General features: G+C 43.7%; 1 protein-coding gene across 1 annotated transcript; it reads right to left on the bottom strand.

Moving 5' to 3' along the window:
- Positions 1-229: 229 nt before the first annotated feature.
- On the bottom strand, positions 230-14,819 carry si:dkey-117m1.4 (uncharacterized protein DDB_G0284459). Its single transcript, XM_054780222.1, has 9 exons — positions 14,656-14,819; positions 9,042-9,136; positions 8,652-8,733; positions 7,572-7,929; positions 6,457-6,528; positions 4,416-5,437; positions 2,157-2,983; positions 1,771-2,010; positions 230-1,690 (listed from the first exon to the last, which is right to left on the bottom strand). The coding sequence occupies exons 1-9, from the start codon at positions 14,748-14,750 to the stop codon at positions 1,443-1,445; spliced, it is 3,039 nt and encodes a 1,012-aa protein (XP_054636197.1). The 5' UTR covers positions 14,751-14,819; the 3' UTR covers positions 230-1,442.
- Between the last annotated feature and the right edge of the window lie 4,532 nt (positions 14,820-19,351).

Genomic DNA, 19,351 nt, shown 5'->3' with positions numbered 1-19,351 from the left:
ACCTGCGGCTTATAGACTGATGCAACCTACGTATATATGTACAAACCTTCTTTTGCTTTAAATTTAGTGGGTGCGGTTTATATACCGGTGCGCTCTATCCGGAAATTACGGTATTCATAGATTGCGACCACAGGTGAGTGTCCAACGACCACAAACAAGGGGAGTCATCGTGAATTATAGTACAAGTATACAACCACCATGAATAAATCATGACACAAAATGTAGCAGTTTTTGTTTTTATAAGACTTATTAAAAAAAGAAAAAACATAACACTAACCAAGGCAAGTCAAACATTGTGTTTTTTCTCTTCGTTTCTCTGAGAAGTATTTACAAAACAAGATTATGTACAGATAGTCAGAACTCACACATGGAAAGGCTACATATAGTCTACAATTTTGTATAATGATAATATATTTGTTATATACATTGTAACTGGCAAGGGTAGGGCAAGAATGTTTCATTAACTTCAAGTATCCATCTTGGGTTTTCACAGAAATTGTTGCATGATGGTTCAAAAGACTTTTCTGACGCAAAAATAATGCAAAGATGTGGTGTAGCTGAAAAGTGTTCAGTGTGGCTGTAAAAGGGACAACTCTGACTCAATGGAGAAGACTACACTGACATTGCAACAAAAAACAGAACAATCACTTTCAGATATTGTAACAGCCCACTTTTGAAGTAACTTAACACGAGCACGAGTCTCCTATTTACATTTAAAGTGATATCCAGCTTACAGGCCTATAGCACTGAAAAAGTCCAACCCAAAAGGTTTTTGACAAGGTTCTGTTCCATGTGTGAAGATCCGAACTAGACATTTTAGGTATACAAATTGAACACCTTAACATTCTGATGACATTTAACATGGTCACAGTACATCTACAACTTCTACTCTTTGGAATTGCCTCCATTGGGACGTTGTCTTGAAGGAAACTAACTAGACTCTACAAGAGACGCTGAGTGATCACCTACCGTAACTTAAGACAAAAGCTAAAATGGAGGTCAACTGCCGAAAGAGAAGAAATAGTGTTTGGATTCATCTACATTAGCCATGATAAGACCTTCTCTGCCTCTCTGGAAGTTGAGTAGATGGAAAGTAGTCCTTGTCACATCTCCAGGTGCATGAACCACTAATGCTACTTCATAATGTTCGTACAACAACACTGTATGGATTAAATGCAGCACAAGTTCACATATTTTAGTTCTGAGAGGAGCCGTCCACACACAACACAGCGCAAGCTGAAGTCAGTGTCATGTACTCTCAGACCACGAGAGAAGTAAAAAAAAGAAAAGTGTTCTTGAAGAGGCTCATACTAAAATACCATCTACTTAGAAGTCATCACAATAAAGTGAAATTAGGACTGTGAAATTTTAAGTACCATTTTGAGATTCTGCTCTGTTCAGCTGCACTGCATCGGACTCAAGGTCCCCGTCGCCCTCCAATTTCAGCACACAGGGAGGGGCTCGCTTTCACGCCGCTGATTCTTCTTCAGCAGCTGGATGCGATTGTGGCAATAAAATTTAATGGCCCGCCAGTCCCGCTGGTTGTTGACCAGCAGAGGGCACTGCTGCAAACAGCGCTCGCAGTCAGCCTTGGCCGGCACGCGGAGCTCGTTGATGTTTTGGGTCAAGTGCTCCTCGACTGCCGCTCGCTCGGCCTCTGACCACGGACGCTTCAGGACGCCACGCTTACCTGGGAGAAGAGCGTATATTGCGAGGATTAAGCGCAAACATTCTGAATAACTTTTGCAATGTTGTAAAATATTGTGGCACCTGAGCCTCTCCTGCGGTTAATAGGTGGTGGAGGAGGAGGCGGTGGAGGCAGAGGAGGTGCTTGGCTGTTCTTGAGTTTCTTGGGTCGTCCCACTCGGCCATTGTTCTTGCCCTTCCTGACATACAGCAGGGTCGGTGCAGGTTTTGGCGTAGGAGAAATGGCAGGGGACTCTGGTTTCTCCTTCAGCTCCCCTTCGGACTCTCCCTCTGAGTAAGAGTCAGCAGAGTTTCCTGACATAACTGTGGAAGGTTGATGGAGAAAAGAAAAGGCAGAACTGAATGAGTCTGTTTGTTATTGGTAGAATTCTAACACTTTACAGTCATTGAAAAAACCCAAAATGGAAGTAGCCTACACGACATCTGTTTTACTTGTCTGTCCATCTCACCATCCAGTTCCAAGCAGATGTGGTTCAAGCTCATCCCTCTGAAGAGCACTCCATCTCTCTCGCCGCACAACACGACACGACCCACTCTGCCCATCAGGCCTGGATCTTGGCCAATCCCGGCACAGTTCTGTGTCACATGGTATTCCCTCTCCAGGAAATGCTCCAGCCTTTCCACTGCACTCCCCTCCGGCTGGCCTGGCTCCTCTCCCTCTCCGAGAAGCAGCAGTTGGGTCAAAATAGCGACCTGGCGTCGAACCCTCGTCTGGGTGAGGGCTCTGGGATTGCGGGTGCCGCTGGAGCGGGCCAGGCTGCGGAGGAGGTCGGTGCCTCTTAGGGGTGTGGCAGGTGAGTGGTAAGGCCTGGCAAAAACGTAAGGGTTGGCCGGGTCTACGCCCACGTCCTGCCGCGTCTGCAGGAGGAGCTCCAGGCAGGGTTCGCAGTGAGGGGGAAGAATGAGAGGCTGGATGCGTCCACGCTTGCCTTGGACGCCGACTCGCGGGAGGTGAGGAAGCACCAGCCGCTCAAAGGGAGACAAGGAGGCCTCCAGCGGGGTGAGAGCCGGGGGAGCACCAGGTGGGACGGGAACAGGACACTGTGGAGTGACGCGTGCTCTGTACTCAGTGATAGACAACTTGGATACCTCGCACTCACGCCGTCGGTTGTACAAGATGAGGAGTGCCAGGCTGGAGTGGCAAAGGAGACGCCAGGCCTCGGCGGACTGCAGCTGGCGAGATAGCGACAGGAAGGCTGAGTGCTGCAGCCGGCGGAGGTACAGTACCAGGGACGATAAAGATGACAGGAGTGGCAGCATGTGGTGACGCCCGGAACTGCCGGAAGAGCAGACAGAGTGAGCAATTAGTTCAACTAATTGCACTATACTGATTTTGCAGTGTTTACAAAATAAAACTTTGGTTCACGACCGAGCTTAGCAACTAAATGTTTAATGGAGTGCACTATATAATGTGCACATTATTGATGATGGTTTGGAGGTAATGACCCTAATTCGTGTACATGCTAAAAAGCCCTTTATGTAGGCATGTCTCGATTGAGTTTCAGAGCAACAACAACCAATGTTTGTAATTGTAGTAAAACTGCACGTAATCATTGCTCACGATATTTAGCACAATCCTTAAGACAGCCAAATTATTATAAACAGTTGCAATAAAGTCACATTAACCATGTACGGTCATCCCTCATTTGTCAAGTGTGAATTGGTTCCAGCCCAGACAGCGAAAGGTGAATTTCCGCAAAGTAGGATTCAATATTAATAAATAGAATATTTTTGTAGTCAGATCATAGAAAACCTGTTTATGACCAACTAAAAACGTTTTTTAACATTATTAGCGCCCTATAGACATTAAATAACTCCTTCAGTCACCTTTATACTCATATTATCTAATATAGTAGACATGATGAGCAATATTAAGACATAATAACTCACCGATAGCATTAGGAACGTTCCTTGTAGTATTTCAAACGCAGTGTGGGTCGATCGCATGGCATTAGTAAAAAATGATCAACATCAGCCATCCTCACTGTGACGTATCATGTGATTGATATACGGGACAGGCAGTCTATATAACATTAATGTGCCATACACTGAAGTACTCTCTGACACCACCGCTTATGCGCAGGCTTGCAGGCTACGGGATCGCTGAAGTGGCACAAGAGACGGCCGCCGCTTTAAAATCTTCTGAGCTAACTAGTTGGCTTCTAATTTATTTATTCTAACCTTAAATAAGTTTGAAAGTGAGAGTGGAAGAAGTGAGACAAAATAAGAAGCCAAAAGCGTACCACTGCCACACGGGATGGGAGGAAAACATTTTTTCACTGTCATGTTGGACTCTTCATCCAAGGCTGACATAATACAGGTAATGTTTCCTCAATGTAACATTAAAGACGCCTAGTAGTGACCAGAATACTACACATGACTTGTCCGCTCAATATATATACTGTATACAGTATACATAATAGGCCATAGTCAAACACGAAACATCCATCCATCCATTTTCTATGTCGCTTAGGGTCGTGGGGGTACGTTGGAGCCTATCCCAACTGACTTCGGGCGAGAGGCAGGGTACACAATGAACTGGTTGCCAGCCAATCGCAGAACCACGAAACAGCGATCATTTATGAATTTTGATAATTCTTTGAAAAACGCAGTAGAGCAAGGGAGCAATGTTGGAACCGCGATGTAAAGCGGGATGACTGTACTGACAGTGCAACTGCTACAACTGACACGCTTGCTGAAAGAGTTACCCGAGAGAGTCTTTTTCCTTATCCTCTGTACCACTTTCATCATCCACCTCCATCACACCATTTTCTTCCTCTTCCTCCTCATCTTCTTCCTCCTCCTTGTCATCATCCTCTTTTCTCTGCTTCATCTCTTTGGACAACTTATTTCTGAAGGACTGAGCACACTCAATCTCATCATCCTCCTCTTTGGCCCTCTTTACCTCCATTACCTCCACGACTTCTTCTTCCTCCCCTTCCTCCTGTCGGTCTCTCTTTAGCCTCCTTGTGCCAGCCTTCTTGGGCGGAGTCACAGCCACAGGGGGCGGGCTCCTCTTCAGGACTGACACGGGCACTGCGTTCTGTCCTCGCGGTGGCGTGAGTGACGGCGAGATAGAGCTTGATTGCTTGGTTGCTGTGGCAGGAGGCGGGGACAAGGAGAGGTCCTGAACGCCACTCTGTTCCATTTGGTTTGCCGCCTGTGAAGCCTTTGAGTTATGTTGAGTGTTGACTGAGACCGGGTTTGTGTTGTGCATCTGAGTGTAATGCTCAACAAGGGCAGAGCACACGTCTGGCTGGTGGGAGTGGTGTTTGTCTAGATGGCGGCCCAAGGAACGGAAGTGGCGTCCGCAGTAGTCACATGTTTGGCGCATGGCGTCTATGGACACGCTTCCTCTTGGGCTATTTGTGTTCATGTTGCCTGAGCTGTTGGGGCTGAGTGGAGCAGGAGCTTTGAACACAGGTTTAGTAGCGATGGAGCTGGAAGGAGAAGATGAGGGAGGGTGGGATGAAGGGGGAGGACGGTTGGAGGAGACAGGCGGTGTCCGATTGGGGGTCTTTTTCTTCGAAGGGGTGCCGCGACGCTTCCTACGGCGCCGTGAAATACGTCCGCGGGGGCTTGTATTGTCCTCATCTCCTGCATCGGAGTCACTGGCGTCAGAATGGGAGATAGGGGAGGAGGAGGGGGAGAGGGACCAAGATGGGGTGACAAAGTCTTGATGTGGTCGTTGCTTCTGTTGCTGGGTGGTTAGAGACACGGGCTCGTCCTCCTGACAACAGTAAGCATAAGATATGCCTCTATTAGTCCCACAAGGGGAAATTCCAAAATGGAATAAACAGAACAGACAAAGAGAGACAATGTTAAATGTGAAAAAACACTTATATGCGAGAACAAGCTGAAATCCCACAGCATTTCAGTATGTGGAATTAAATTATGGAATGGATAGAGCAAGGAACTCAAACAATGTAGCGAGATGAGCAAATTCAAAAAAACAATACAAGCAGTTGATGTTTGCTAAATATAAGGCAAAAGTGTTGATTATTACTGTATATTTATTGTTCTGTCATGCTTGTTTTTATTTTTATTATAACAATGATTATTATACGGAATAATATTCCATGGAATGCAGGAAGTGAATAATATGTACTGCACAAGATGTGGAATGGATGGGGGGTAGGATTAAATAAACTTTGCTTCCTCCTACTCCTTTTGGACATGTGGAACTGTGAAATGATTCATGATTCACTCCATTGTAACCTGCATGCATGTTCAAATAAAAGTAAACTAAACAAAACTATCCATCAGGCCGCCTCTACAAACATGAGAGCTTCTAATTTGAGCCTTTTGTTTTTCTTCACTTAGCATGAAGTTGCTGTTAAAATGAATGTGTAATGTTGGCAATTTAGCTAACATGGCTATGCTAATCGTCCCGTCCCACTCCTTAATGTTATGTTGTATTATGCAATATACGGCATCTATTACATCCTACCAGTGCAGCGTTAAGAGTATACTGTACATAAAAACTGGATAAAGTATATAATAGTGCTTCTTGGTGCCACACACTTGTAGACAAATAGCATTAAAGCTACAGACACACAAAACAGCGTGTTCCCAGTAAGACTTATGAAAAGCACTTTTAAAATGTATAAATTCCAGCATCGCGGCTACAATTTGGCAGCACACTTCCAATAAACAAATGTGAGAGCTCTGAAACTTATTTAGAACTGTTAAAAAAAATAAAAATATAGTAACAAAAACAAATCTCACAGCATTGAGGAGGAGTTATACCTTTTTGAAGTTGTTATTCTCTGTGTCAGAGTTACAGTCGTGGTGTGCTGCAGACATGGAACCACGGAAACCCTGAGGTACACAAAGTAGCTGCATTAACACAGAGATACAGTAATGCTCATTAATGTTTGTTATTGCAAACACCCTCAGCTAACAGATCATGTGTGACGACCCCCCCACCACCATCCCACAGCCCAATGGCGCATTTTTATTTATATGCATGAAGTCAAGGTTAACAATGACATTGGATTTCTTTTAAGACTTAATATTGACAATCAAGGTGTTTTTTAAAGAAATTGTGTGCTCCCTCTTAACCTCTGATGTCAGTCTCTCAATTTACTACTAAATGGAAATGCTATCATAAGAAAATTGATCCAATCTAATGGGATCCATTAAAGGAACAGATGTCACCTACTAACCATGGTTACAGTTGCTTAAGCACTATAGGTAGGTGCTGGAGCTCAGCCATTACCATGGTAACCCCATGCCCCAGCTTTTTGTGTGTGTGTGTGTGTGTGTGTGTGTGTGTGTGTGTGTGTGTGTGTGTGTGTGTGTGTGTGTGCATGCACCAGTGTGTTAGACATGAGCAGCAGCGCGCAAATATACCTGTGGTTGCCTGCTTGAGGGATCACAAACATCAAGTTAACTCTTTCTGGTAACATATGTACAGCGCATATTCCGGCAGTATAGTACAGCATTGGAGTTCACAAAAGAAGAGCTGTATTTTTCCCCAGGATGGCACAAATTTCATCACAGTCGTGCTGTTGAGAATTGTAGCTACCAGCTCAAAAAAGAAAAGAATGCTGCGTTCAGGTGCAAGTGGAAATGTGCAACATTTTGGCATTTAGTGAATTCATGTTAAAGTAGAATAGACATAGGATGACAGGGGAAAAACTTGAACCCCTTGAATAGCATTAAGGCTTTTGGAGTGAAGAGCATTAAGTGTGAGGAGCATGAGTTGTTCCCATTCAGTCAAACCACAACATCCCATGGATGATTTTGTTGTGGTCTTTTGAAAAGAATGTTGGTGTATAGCAAGCCAGTTTGCAATTTGAGCAAGTAGCCACTCTTTTTACAACAAAGCGGGTTTTAACATAAAAAAAAATGGTACTGACCAGGTTCTCTCCCCACTCTGTCAGGCTGTAGTCCACAGTAATCTCCTCCCCCTTGATGATGTCTCGGATGGCGATGACCACCAGTCGCACCTGGCTGCCGCAGTGAACCTCTCTGATGCGACAGTTGGGGGAAGGTGGGAAGGAGCTGCTTGCCGGGGCGGGAGCAGAGGCTACTGGGGCAGCCGGTGCTGTAGGTGCAGGTGTCACAGAGGGGGCTGCTTGAGCTAAGGTGGTCGGGTTAGTGGCTGGGGCAGGCACTGGTGTCGAGGTTCGAGCCGAGGAGGTTGCTGGTGTGGAGGCTGAGCTGGAGGCTTTGGATGTGTTGGGGATTTTGTCCTGGGTCTTCTCTGATGGAGGGCTTGGAAGAAAAAGCATCAGAGGTTTACAATTTCTCACAATTGATCAAGTTGAATACCATTAAAATGTCCCATATTACACTATGTTTCAACAAGGCTCACATAGTGTCCCACAAGTCCCACAATAGTCTATAGAAAATGGAAATAGGAAATAGAAAATCTTTGTTGCTGCAGTTTAGACAGTTTAAAAGTGCTGTGAGTAAGCCCTGCTTGGAACACACTGTTTTGTGCATCTGCAGCTTTAATGCTAATGAGCTGTGCAATATGGCTATATTAAAATTATATTTTTTAGTAGCCATGATGAGCCAATACGTCTGTTGATGTCGATAGTCTTCCTAGCGTTCAAAGCTAGCACTCACCTCAGCTCCTTTGGATTGTGCCACTGAAGAGGGTGATTTTATTAATGCTGGGAAAGTATAGGTCATGTTAACCACACACTCTTTTTCAATTCTTCATTAACACAAATTTGGCTGTTTTGGTATCAAAATAGGCTATTTCGAACAAAACAAAGACATTTTTGTAAAAAAAAAAAATAATAATAATAAATAAATAAATTTAAAAAAGTATGCTCAGCAGCAGCTGTGGGCACCCCCCATGTAGTCAGAATGGTACAATCTTGATCACATAACATTTTTATATGACTCCGTTGAAACAAATCGTCAAATAGTAGACTATTCTAAGACAGCCCTAATGGATACTGTAAAATCATTGCAACTACACTCACCAGTTGCTAAGAGTGGGTTCTGTGCTGTGGAGAGGCCCGTCCAGTGTGGGACGCTTACTCTCTGCTGCTTCCTTGCGATCACCTGAGAGAACAACCGCAGTCCTTTTAAAGGATTACAAGTATGCGCACACACACACACACACACACACAGGTCAGGCCTCTCCGTTTCTTCTACATCACATGCACAGCTGCACATATGTACACAATCTCACACACACGCACACAGAAGTAGGTCACACTCAATTGCACAAGCTCCGCCTCTATAACAATCTCACTGACAGATGCACGCACGCACACGCACGCACACACACATACACGAACACACACACACACACACACACACATCAGTTGATGACAACAGAAATATGGCATTTGAAATAAAACACACACCTCTGCAGAATGTGTGCTCAGGGTTGTTCTCCTCCTCGGTGGCTGTAACAAAGACTTTCACTGGTGTCCCTTTCCGTTTCCTTCCACAGCCGCGTCTGGAGAGAACGCACATGCAAACACACACACAATTACCATTTAATCAATGGGCTTACTGGCCAAACTTCACATCAATCAGGTGAGAGATTGATCAATAAGATGATGACCACCTCATAGATCAATACAATCTGTCTTTGGCCTGCTCATAGAAGCTAACAAATGCCAAACAAAACAGTAACGAAGGCAAAGCAAATAAGACAATTTGACCGCTCCTTCATCAAAATGAGAAGTGGTTGGTTCGTCTTAGCCAGAAAGCCACCTTTTTTATAATCTTGAAACAGAGACTTAAGCTTAAACAGAGTTCTACCTGGAAGGTGTTAGCACTAAGGCCATTACAAGTAACCGTTTTTAGACTGGAACCTACCAGTATTCACATTTAAAAGATATCTCCTATAGCTCCTATTTTTCTGTTTTATTCCTTTGAAAATTCTAGCGGTGGTATAAAAAGAACTACAGATGCACCATCAAGCAAGCAAGCAAGCTTCTGGACTGGTTCTGGATCCTACATTTCTATGTTGTTTTGCTGTGAGTGTGTGTGTATGTTTTTTACGTCACTGTGTTTTACTTGCGTGACATTGAAGGCTCTTTAAAGTAGGCCATAAGAAGATCGTGCTTTGGATTTAGACGCATTCATTACTGTCTGTTAGTGTGTCTGTGCATGTGTGTGTGTGTGTGTTGCAGATATACAAGGAAAGAAGAGAAAAAGACAACAAAAACTACGGGTTGTGAAGGAGGAAATGGCTTATCATGAAATAATAACAAAGTATAATGTAGACAGAGAAGAAAAACAAAGACAGTCAATCCGCACAGATATCAAGCAGAGCCACTGTCTTTGTATTGATCCATCCCACGCCACTCCCATCTGGACTCTTGATATTGTGTGTGTGTGTTCCTATGCAACAACTGACCACACTACTCTGGTAGCATCGTTCTACTGCCCCCTCAGGCAGGCAGTAAAATAGCTACTAGGTTTTACTCTAAGAAATGAAACCATGATAATTAACTTGGAAAAAAAGACCTATAACCTGTACAATTCAATCAAAAAAGAAACGCCTATAAGAGGATAAATATATTACTTAATCAAGGGCCACAAACAAAAAAATCTAAGGATGCGGAGGCTACTCTTAAACACACACTAAAAACAATCCAAAGTAGATGAAGATGTACTAAGCGAGTATAAACTGTTTTAAATCAAAATTCAACCTGTGCAGGTAGCCATCAGTTTACAACATCTCATGGTTATGCACACGCTCCCATACATGAATTTAAAACAAAACCTGTCTGTGAACACGAGGCTCGCACGAAAACTAGTTATTGTGCGCACATCAAGAATGCAGTGTGCGCTTCGAGTGTGAGACGGAAGAATACAGTGTGACTGCGCACTTACCATGAGGAAGGATAACATCGCTTATTAGTTCACTTTTTGCACTTCATTATGTCGCCCAAGCGGCAGTGTGTCATAGAAAAGGAAAGCCATCACCATTGAAGCAAAAATGAACACCATAATAAGCTCCAAGATAAGAGAAACGCCTACCAATATTGGCCACTCTTTTGGGTCCCAACCACTCAACTGTGGCGACGTTCATTAAGGGTAAGATGATTGAATGTTATTGAATGCTAGAAGGGTCGTGGATTCTGTGCGCTGTTACAAGGAGATCTGGGAGTAGAAGAGGTTATCCCTCCTTTCCCCCCTCGATGTCACTTCCTGTCCTGGTTATCAATCCCATGGAAAGATATAAGATACTTTCAGAAATTTGAGGGGTGTGCTCACTTTTGTGATACTGTATGTGGTTTTCAGAGCCAGAAGAACAACCATGGGGACCCCAAATTCATGCAGGTTCTGCATGATCTGATCTGGCAACCCAGCTATCAATAAAGAAGATTAGTGTAGTCTAGATTAGTCTCACATTTATCTGATCCCAACCTGGTGTTGGGAAATAGACGGGGGAAGAGGTGACAGAAGAACAAAAAATGTGTTGACCCAACCAGCATAGGGCAATATTTACTGATGTATTTTCCGGTAATCTAATACTGTTGTATTATTTTGTAGCAACTGCAAAATTATAGAAAATACAAACATTTTCCATAATTTCTCAATAATATACAGTGTACGTATTAACTGTCATGACAATTTCTAAATTCAAGAGGTGGTTATCAATTTATTGATCATGGGAGGGCATTTTTAGAAGCTTTGCTTCTGCCCTCTCATTTTCAACTAGTGTTCCATTTTTTTGTACTTTGTAAATGTTCGTTTTATCTGGTTGGTTGAAATAAACTGAACAGAAAAAAATAAATATTTGATCCTAATCCAAATTAGGATTCTTTCTGTACTCCACAGTATGCTTTTATTCACTGTGACCAGCAGAGGGAGACACTGATAATCACTTCCTGTCACCTGTAGAATAACAATGTACAAGCGGGGCTCACACTTAAGATGAACTCTACAGTACCTGTGCAGTAGATTCTGAGTTTCTGGAAACTTTGTTGTGTGTTAACACTATGTTGTCCCCTTCAATGTCATCTTCCTCAGTGATTCTTTCTGACTTATGTCCTTGTACATTGCACTCCCTTCTCATCAACCTAACACACACACACGCAACCACACTCAAGACTCTCACGTGCATGAGCGCATACACACACACACACACACACACACACACACACACAGCTCACAGTCCACATGTGCGCGCGCAGAAACACACACACACACACACACACACACACACACAGAAACACACCCCTCCCCCTCTCTGGCCCACATACACACACACACACACACACACACACACACACACACACACACGCAAACAGCCACTCACTCAGTGACACACACACACACACACACACACACTCACCCCTCCCTTTCAGGCTTACAGGCACGCACGCAAACACACACACACACACACACACACACAAATATCCTCTCTCTAGCCAAGCTTGCACGCACGCACACACACCCTCCCCCTTCACTAAAGCTCACAAACACACACACGCACACACCCACACATACACACACTTGCTCTCCTCTCTGTCTCTCTCTCTCTCTCTCTCTCTCTCTCTCAAATAACCAAACCCACAGTCTCATGTTCCATCTCTGACACACACACGCACAATTTATTCCTCACAAACACACAATGGCCACCATAAACACAACATTCTGAGAGATGCACGTATGAGAACTACTGAGATAAATTGTGTTCTGTTCATTAATACACATTATTCATTTTCCTCTCCCACACACACACACACCATGACTCGAGGATACATGCACACAGCCTCTTGTCACGCAACTGCTCGCTACACATATGTCTCCACACACTAGAAAAACACACACATACAGAGGATCCTCAATAATAAAACAGACCCTCATTCTCATGGATACCATACCACACACACACACACACAACTTTAACTGCTTTGAGCATGCGTACATAAACGCACGCACGCACGCACACACATGCACACACACTGTCCTTTCCTCTTTCATAAACAAAGTAGATGCATAAACACTGCCTCCTTCCCTTGGTATGACACACACAACCACACACACTGCCCTTGTCTAGGAGAGGCACACACGCACACAAACCCTGTGACTGCCCCCCCCACCCCGATACACACCTCCTTTTCTTACTGACTGCAGAACAAACACACAGCGCGCACACACACACACACACACACACACACACACACACACACACACACACACACCTCCAACCAGAACAAATAGACACAGAAAAAATGCACACACAGAAACACACACATAGCATATGCACTAGCTAAAAGCCCTCTTTTTCAGTTTCCAAGACACACACACACATGCATGCACGCACACACACCCTTCCCTTCAAAAGCTTGCACGCACACAAGACACACACACGCACCACGTCACACACCCTCCCTTCTCTTTTCCTCTGAAACACACACACACACACACACACACATTCACGCTGTACTCTCACTACAACACACACACATCCTCCATCTTCTCTGTAAGACACACACACTTGTCTTGTGTGTGCATCACAAACACACACTCTTAAAGCCAAACGCACACTCTTCAGGTAGCACTTTTTGTATTGCTTGACACAACACACACACATATGTAACAGGTATACACTATTGACTGATCACGAGACAATTGATTATCTCCACAATGACACACACACACACACACACACACACACACACGCACCCTCCCCCACTCAAACACACATGTACGTGCAAACACAAGCTCCCCTCCCCTTCCCTGTGCCTCTAACACACTTCCCCTCTTTCTGTCTCTCACACAAACCAACACACACTTTATACATACTCTGTCTCACACACACACACACACACACACACACACACGGCCTTCACAGTCACATCATCAGCTCATCCTTCTGATAAATGGCACCTTTAAACTGCCGCACACACAAACACACCCTGCCATTTTCTCACAAACTACACAAAACTACATTTGCTCAATAACACATACACACACACACACACACACACTCCTTGAACACTGCTCTCCCTCCCCATCTCTCTCTCTCTCACACACACACACACACACACACACACACACACACACGTCTGTCTCTGTCACGCACACACACTCTCCCCCTCCCATCCTTTACACACACTCCCTCCTCCTTCCTCTGCTCACGCTCACACACACACACACACACACACACACACACGCACACACACACACACGCTCACACACTACACTCCCCTCCCCCTCACACACACATATTTCCATCACTTCAGAGGACATCACATTGACATGCATTTGTGCAAGCACCGCTCAGCCTCTACTTGCTTGACCTTTGACCTTTCCCAACCGTAACAATTATTGTCTTCATCTACAGATATAATCATCATCATGGCAACTTGTTCCTGGATCCTAAAACGGGAACATGGGGCCCTGTTGATACGTAAACATGTCCCCATAACATAAGGACAGACGCACACACATGCACACACACGCACGCAGGCAGGCAGAGAGGGAGGGGGGGAGAGAGCGTGAGAGAGAAAGGAGCAGCTCTGTGTGTGTGCGTGTGTGGCTGTGTGTGTGGCTCCCACTCTCACACACACAAACAAACAAAACAGTAATGACAAACATTTCAGCAACTTTTTGTTAAGTTAAAAATGGTGACAAACTTCCAGAGTGTTTATTTCTTTCCACTTGACGTTCTGAATCCCCCCCAAACTTTGCCTCTAAGTAACCGAGTGGACCTGTTTTGGATGTGTTGAGTTTACTTTGTTTTCACACGAACTCAAAAGCTGAATTGAGTGCAACACACGCGCACGCACACGCCTCCTAGGTGATGGTGCGTTTGGTTAGTCGTTAAAAGACACAAAGAGACACGTTTTCTCTTGGAATATGCATGTTAACGTCGTCAAGTATGCCATGTTTACAACTTGTCATAAGGGGTACACAAGCGCGCGCACACCCACCCGGGTCTTGCTGTCATTGGCGAGCTAAACACACAATATATTTTTGCATTGAAACAGTATTAAATGGCCGACTCACCCCCGCAGCGGTTGCGCTGCTTTGAATCCCTCACTGTCTCTGTCATAGCCGTGGTTCTCCCGGTACTCGTAGAATGACCGTTCGGTCTCCGCCATGTTCGCGCCAGCACCGCTCTCAGCCTCTCTCGTCGCTCTTGAGCTTCTCGACTGGCTCACACCAAGGTTATCACAGACGCTACCACTGTCACAGAGCAGAGGGGGTGTCCAAAGAGGCCAATACTCAACAAAAAATGTTAAATGTAGGATATCCTTGCTGCTCGATATGATACAATCGGACTTAGTCAAAGTAGCCTTAGCAGCACTTGTTCGAAGCAAACGGTGGTGTCGTATATTATATACGAATGTATTCGAAGGTGCACGTCACCCTCATGAAGGAATGGACGCGCTCACAAAGCAGCACACAGCATACCAACAAACATGAGAATGTATACTTTTAAATGCATTAACTCAATATAATGATGGAAACAGGTACATTGCCATATAGTTTAGAAGTTAAAAGTCAGGGGAACATTTAGTTCTTAACTTGTGTTTTATTTGTTTAATCAACAAGTTACTTCCATCATTTGGAAATCAAGATCCATTGATGACTACCAAGACTGATGATTGTTGACATTACATAACTACTCTGAAAGGTTCTACATTACGATACTGTGTTACATACATTCATGTGGCTACCTAAAGGTGCTGTCTGCCATTGTTAGGCACTGCAATGGGGGCACTGGTGTTCAAAGTACTACAGGTATATCCGTCTTCCTGCTCAGAGTATGCAAGCCCCACCCCACGTAACACACACACATGCAGGAAAATCGTCAACCACAACATCAAGTCAACATTTAGCTATCTTGCAGTTATGTAAAGTAAAAGCATGACACATACAATGTCGGCAGAAACTATTTGTTATTAGCCAGTGTTAGCTACACGATGCAGCACTAGCAATTCCACAAATTTTTTTCAATAAAGTTGTGTGATATACGAAACATTGAAAGACATAAGAGCATGGATGAGGAGTGTTAAATTAGTTATGTTTGTTGTCAGCTAATGATAGCAATTTGACAAAGTTTAGTTACTATCTACGACTGCTATCATTGAATGTATGCATAGCTTCTAGCTAGCATCGCAACAACAGGCAAGACTACCGATAAGTTGTTTGTGGAATCCACAACAGGATTGTTTAGTCATATTATAGATCAGTTACAATATTAAGTTAAGCTACAAAATCAGTGTTTGGAAAAGTGTATGATGTTACTCACTGGTTCAAAAGGAATATAGCATTGTATCCTTTTTAAAATCCTTTCATTCTCAAAGATCTCTCTACCACTGAAACGCAGCTCCAATATTTACTCAAGGTTTACTTTACTTCTCACTTTGTGGTCGTTTTATGTTGGCTGCTTTCTCCTGTTTGTTTTTTCTCGGCATCCCATTGTGTACAGGCAGAATAGGATGCTTGTTCTTAACCATGAAGGCTAATTGCTGATAGCTTCTCTGAGACTGTGTGTATGTGTAGGTGCACGAGCCGTGTGCACACGCCCTTTTTGGACCGAATGACAAATCTCATTCAGGTTAACTCGTAATTGTGCAGAATATATAATTTTTTTGTACAATCTGTTCACTGAAGCAACAAATACGGTGAAAGGAGTAATACTCAACGCAGGGTACGGTCAACGTCCTGGCTAAAGCTTGGGTTAACGTCAGGTCATTTGTCTATGAAAAAGTACACAGCCTTACGTTTGCTGGATATTTGAGTTGGCCACCATGTTCGCTATCAGTATAAAGTACAATTTGTTTTCTGCTTCGATGTTGGCATGGGATTGACGTCATTTTTTGTTTTACTTACCTGACTGGTTGGAAGAAGTCCGGCATAGCACGTCAAAAACAGGGCACTCTGCACACGGTGAATCCGGAGGTGTTAAATCATGTTAGTTGCGCACCCTCCTTTGCATGATATGATGGCGTTGCAAATGTTGCACTGCGCCGACCGTTCTTTTTTTTTTTTTTTTTGCAGAATTTCAGCCGAACTTTCGAGCGCCTTTGTACAGTGTTCATGGTTGAAATGGATGAACACAAACGCTTCCTGACGCTTCTTCTTCGTTGGTGTTATGTGGCCATTTTTTCCGGTCGGTGGGCTGGTCTATCGCCAAAAGTAGGAATCAAATGGACAATCCTGGGAGAACCGAAATGTTAGTCCCTGTTCCCATCAATGCTTGATGCCCAACCCTAGCAACCAGTGTACTTCAAAGCTGCTCTGCATAGCTTACAAATGGCGTGACTTTTGTCGAGGTTTCCGTCCTTGTAAAATCCAAAGACGTTGCGAACTTTAGATTTTTTTTTTGCCAATGTATTGAAAATCTTTTGCGGTGACTAGCTAGCGCTACCTACTATTTACATCCATTCTCGTTTTCAGTCAAGCTACGGAGCATGTGCGACAATCGTTTCGCCGGTAGCCCTGGCTCTCACGTTGTTTTACAGACGCACTGCCAACCGACTGGTTGTCTCATGTTACCCGCCGCATGTTTCTATAATGGATTAATCTAAGGATTTATGGCTGATTCTTATCAATCAAGGAGGCTGCTACCGACGCAGTCGTGTCTCTCACTTGTCAAACTGGATATCTGGTTTCATCAGTTAGTCGTTCACAAGCCTAGTCCTATCCTTCTCCAAGAAAAGCTCTGTTACTTTGTTGTAAAAGTCAGATCATTTTCTGTTGAGCATGAATATACAGTATAATCAATCCTCCATGCTGGCAGTCAAATGAATTAAATTCAGCCTGTTCACGGTGACCGTTGGCCTCCGCTAAGGCTGTCCTTTGTCACCGTTTCTGTTCATAACTTTCATGGACAATATTGCTCAGCATAGTTAAGACATTTAGGGTGTCCAGTTTGGCCTTGGGATCTCATCCCTGCTGTCTGCTTGGGATGTCACAGATTAAAACGTGACAGTATTTCTTTAAGAGAAAAGATGTCTTGTGAGAACATGGCTGCCAGAAGCAAACTGTGACTCTCAGACTGTGGGCTGTGGCATCGCTACTGTGAATAATAATACTAATACTAATTACAATATTGATCAAACTTACTTAAGACTTGTTAGATGAAAACACGATCGCTGCATAATACTTCAAAACATGTTATATTAACTTTTATTGTGGAAATGCAGTACTTCCTGATTCGGGACTCTAAGCATCATGGGAACTGCAGTTCTTTTAGCGTAAACATAAAAGCTAATCTACTGCAATCTGCAATCTATTTTACATGTGTCTTTATATAACTATGCACAGTGGCGGAGCTACGTGGTGGCCGTGGCCAGTCCCTGGTCACTCGCCAGACACCCCAGTGGCCATCTAGACATTTCAGGTATCAACTTATTTCCACCCCTGTGTGAGTAATGGCCTCATCTTGGTCACCTCAGTGAAAAATGCTGGCTCCACCACTGACTATGCATCAACATAATGATTAGGAGTAGCAGCTACAATTACCCTCATTATTTTAACTTTTATAAGTTTTAGTTTTTGTTTCAATTTGGGGAAAAAAAAAGAGTTAAAGCATCATGCTTGGGTCATGCATGCAAAGTTATAAAATATTTCAAAATATACCTGCATTGTTTTGTGCAAATAAAAAGTCACTTTATGCAGTCCTACATTTTGTCATTGTTTTCTTGCAAGTAATATTTTAAAAAAATATTAAATATTTAAAAAATTGTGTCTCGTTTTGTGTGCTGCGTGTATTGTGACACCCGTACTATTTGTACATAATGTGGTCCCGATGGCCTCATCGGGCTGTGATCTTCAGTGTTTACTGGGGCGGTTTGCAGCTGAGTGTGAAACTTCTGGGATGAGACTCAGCACCTCCAAATATGACGCCATGGTTCTCAGTCGGAAAAGGATGGAATGCACCCTTAGGGTTGAGAGTGATGTCTTGCCCCAAGGAGTTCCAAGTACCTCGGGATCTTGGTCAGGAGGGAGGGAAGGCCGCAGCATGAGACAGGCGAATCGGCACAGTGTCAGCAGTAATACAGTCGCTGTTCCGGACTGTTGTCATAAAGGTTTGTCTCGCAGCCTCGCAGCTGGCCTGGGAACACCTCGTTGTCCCCCCAGTGGAACTGAAAGAGGTTGCCGGAGACCGGGAAGTCTGGGCTTCCCTAGGGAGACTGCTGCCCCCGCAACCCAGACCCGGATAAGCAGAAGAAAAATAGATGGAATGAATGGGACTTGTTCCTTACTCTAGCAGAGTATCTATCTATCTATCTATCTATCTATTAAACATATTACACTTGCTGTCGAAATGTTTCTGCAAACATTACATTGGCGACATGCTGACAAACAGAAATGGCCATCCAGCTCAGTGCACTGAGTGTGGTCTGCTCAGGTCGCCCACTTAAGTCGAGAGGAGACTCGCCACAGCCTCATCTCAAGTTTCCGCCCTGTATTTGATCAAGAAATGTGCAAATTCAGCACTTTTTACTTAGAAAATGTTTAAAATGATTGGAATCATACAGAGAATACATTTATAATGCAATGAATAAAATAATGCCTTATTTAAACAATGAGAGAATCAAAGTAAATAGTGATACAAAAGTAAAACTGACCTAACATTATGTAGTGGACGGATAATTACTGAGTATAGTTCAGAAAAATGTGATATAAACAAACAATTGTAAGTCAATAAATGAATAGATTGTGTGATGAATAAATGGTTATATCAGAC

This window comes from Dunckerocampus dactyliophorus, chromosome 6 (genome assembly GCF_027744805.1).
Source record: "Dunckerocampus dactyliophorus isolate RoL2022-P2 chromosome 6, RoL_Ddac_1.1, whole genome shotgun sequence".
NCBI lineage: Eukaryota > Metazoa > Chordata > Actinopteri > Syngnathiformes > Syngnathidae > Dunckerocampus > Dunckerocampus dactyliophorus.
This window is presented reverse-complemented; position numbering and strand designations above follow the sequence as displayed.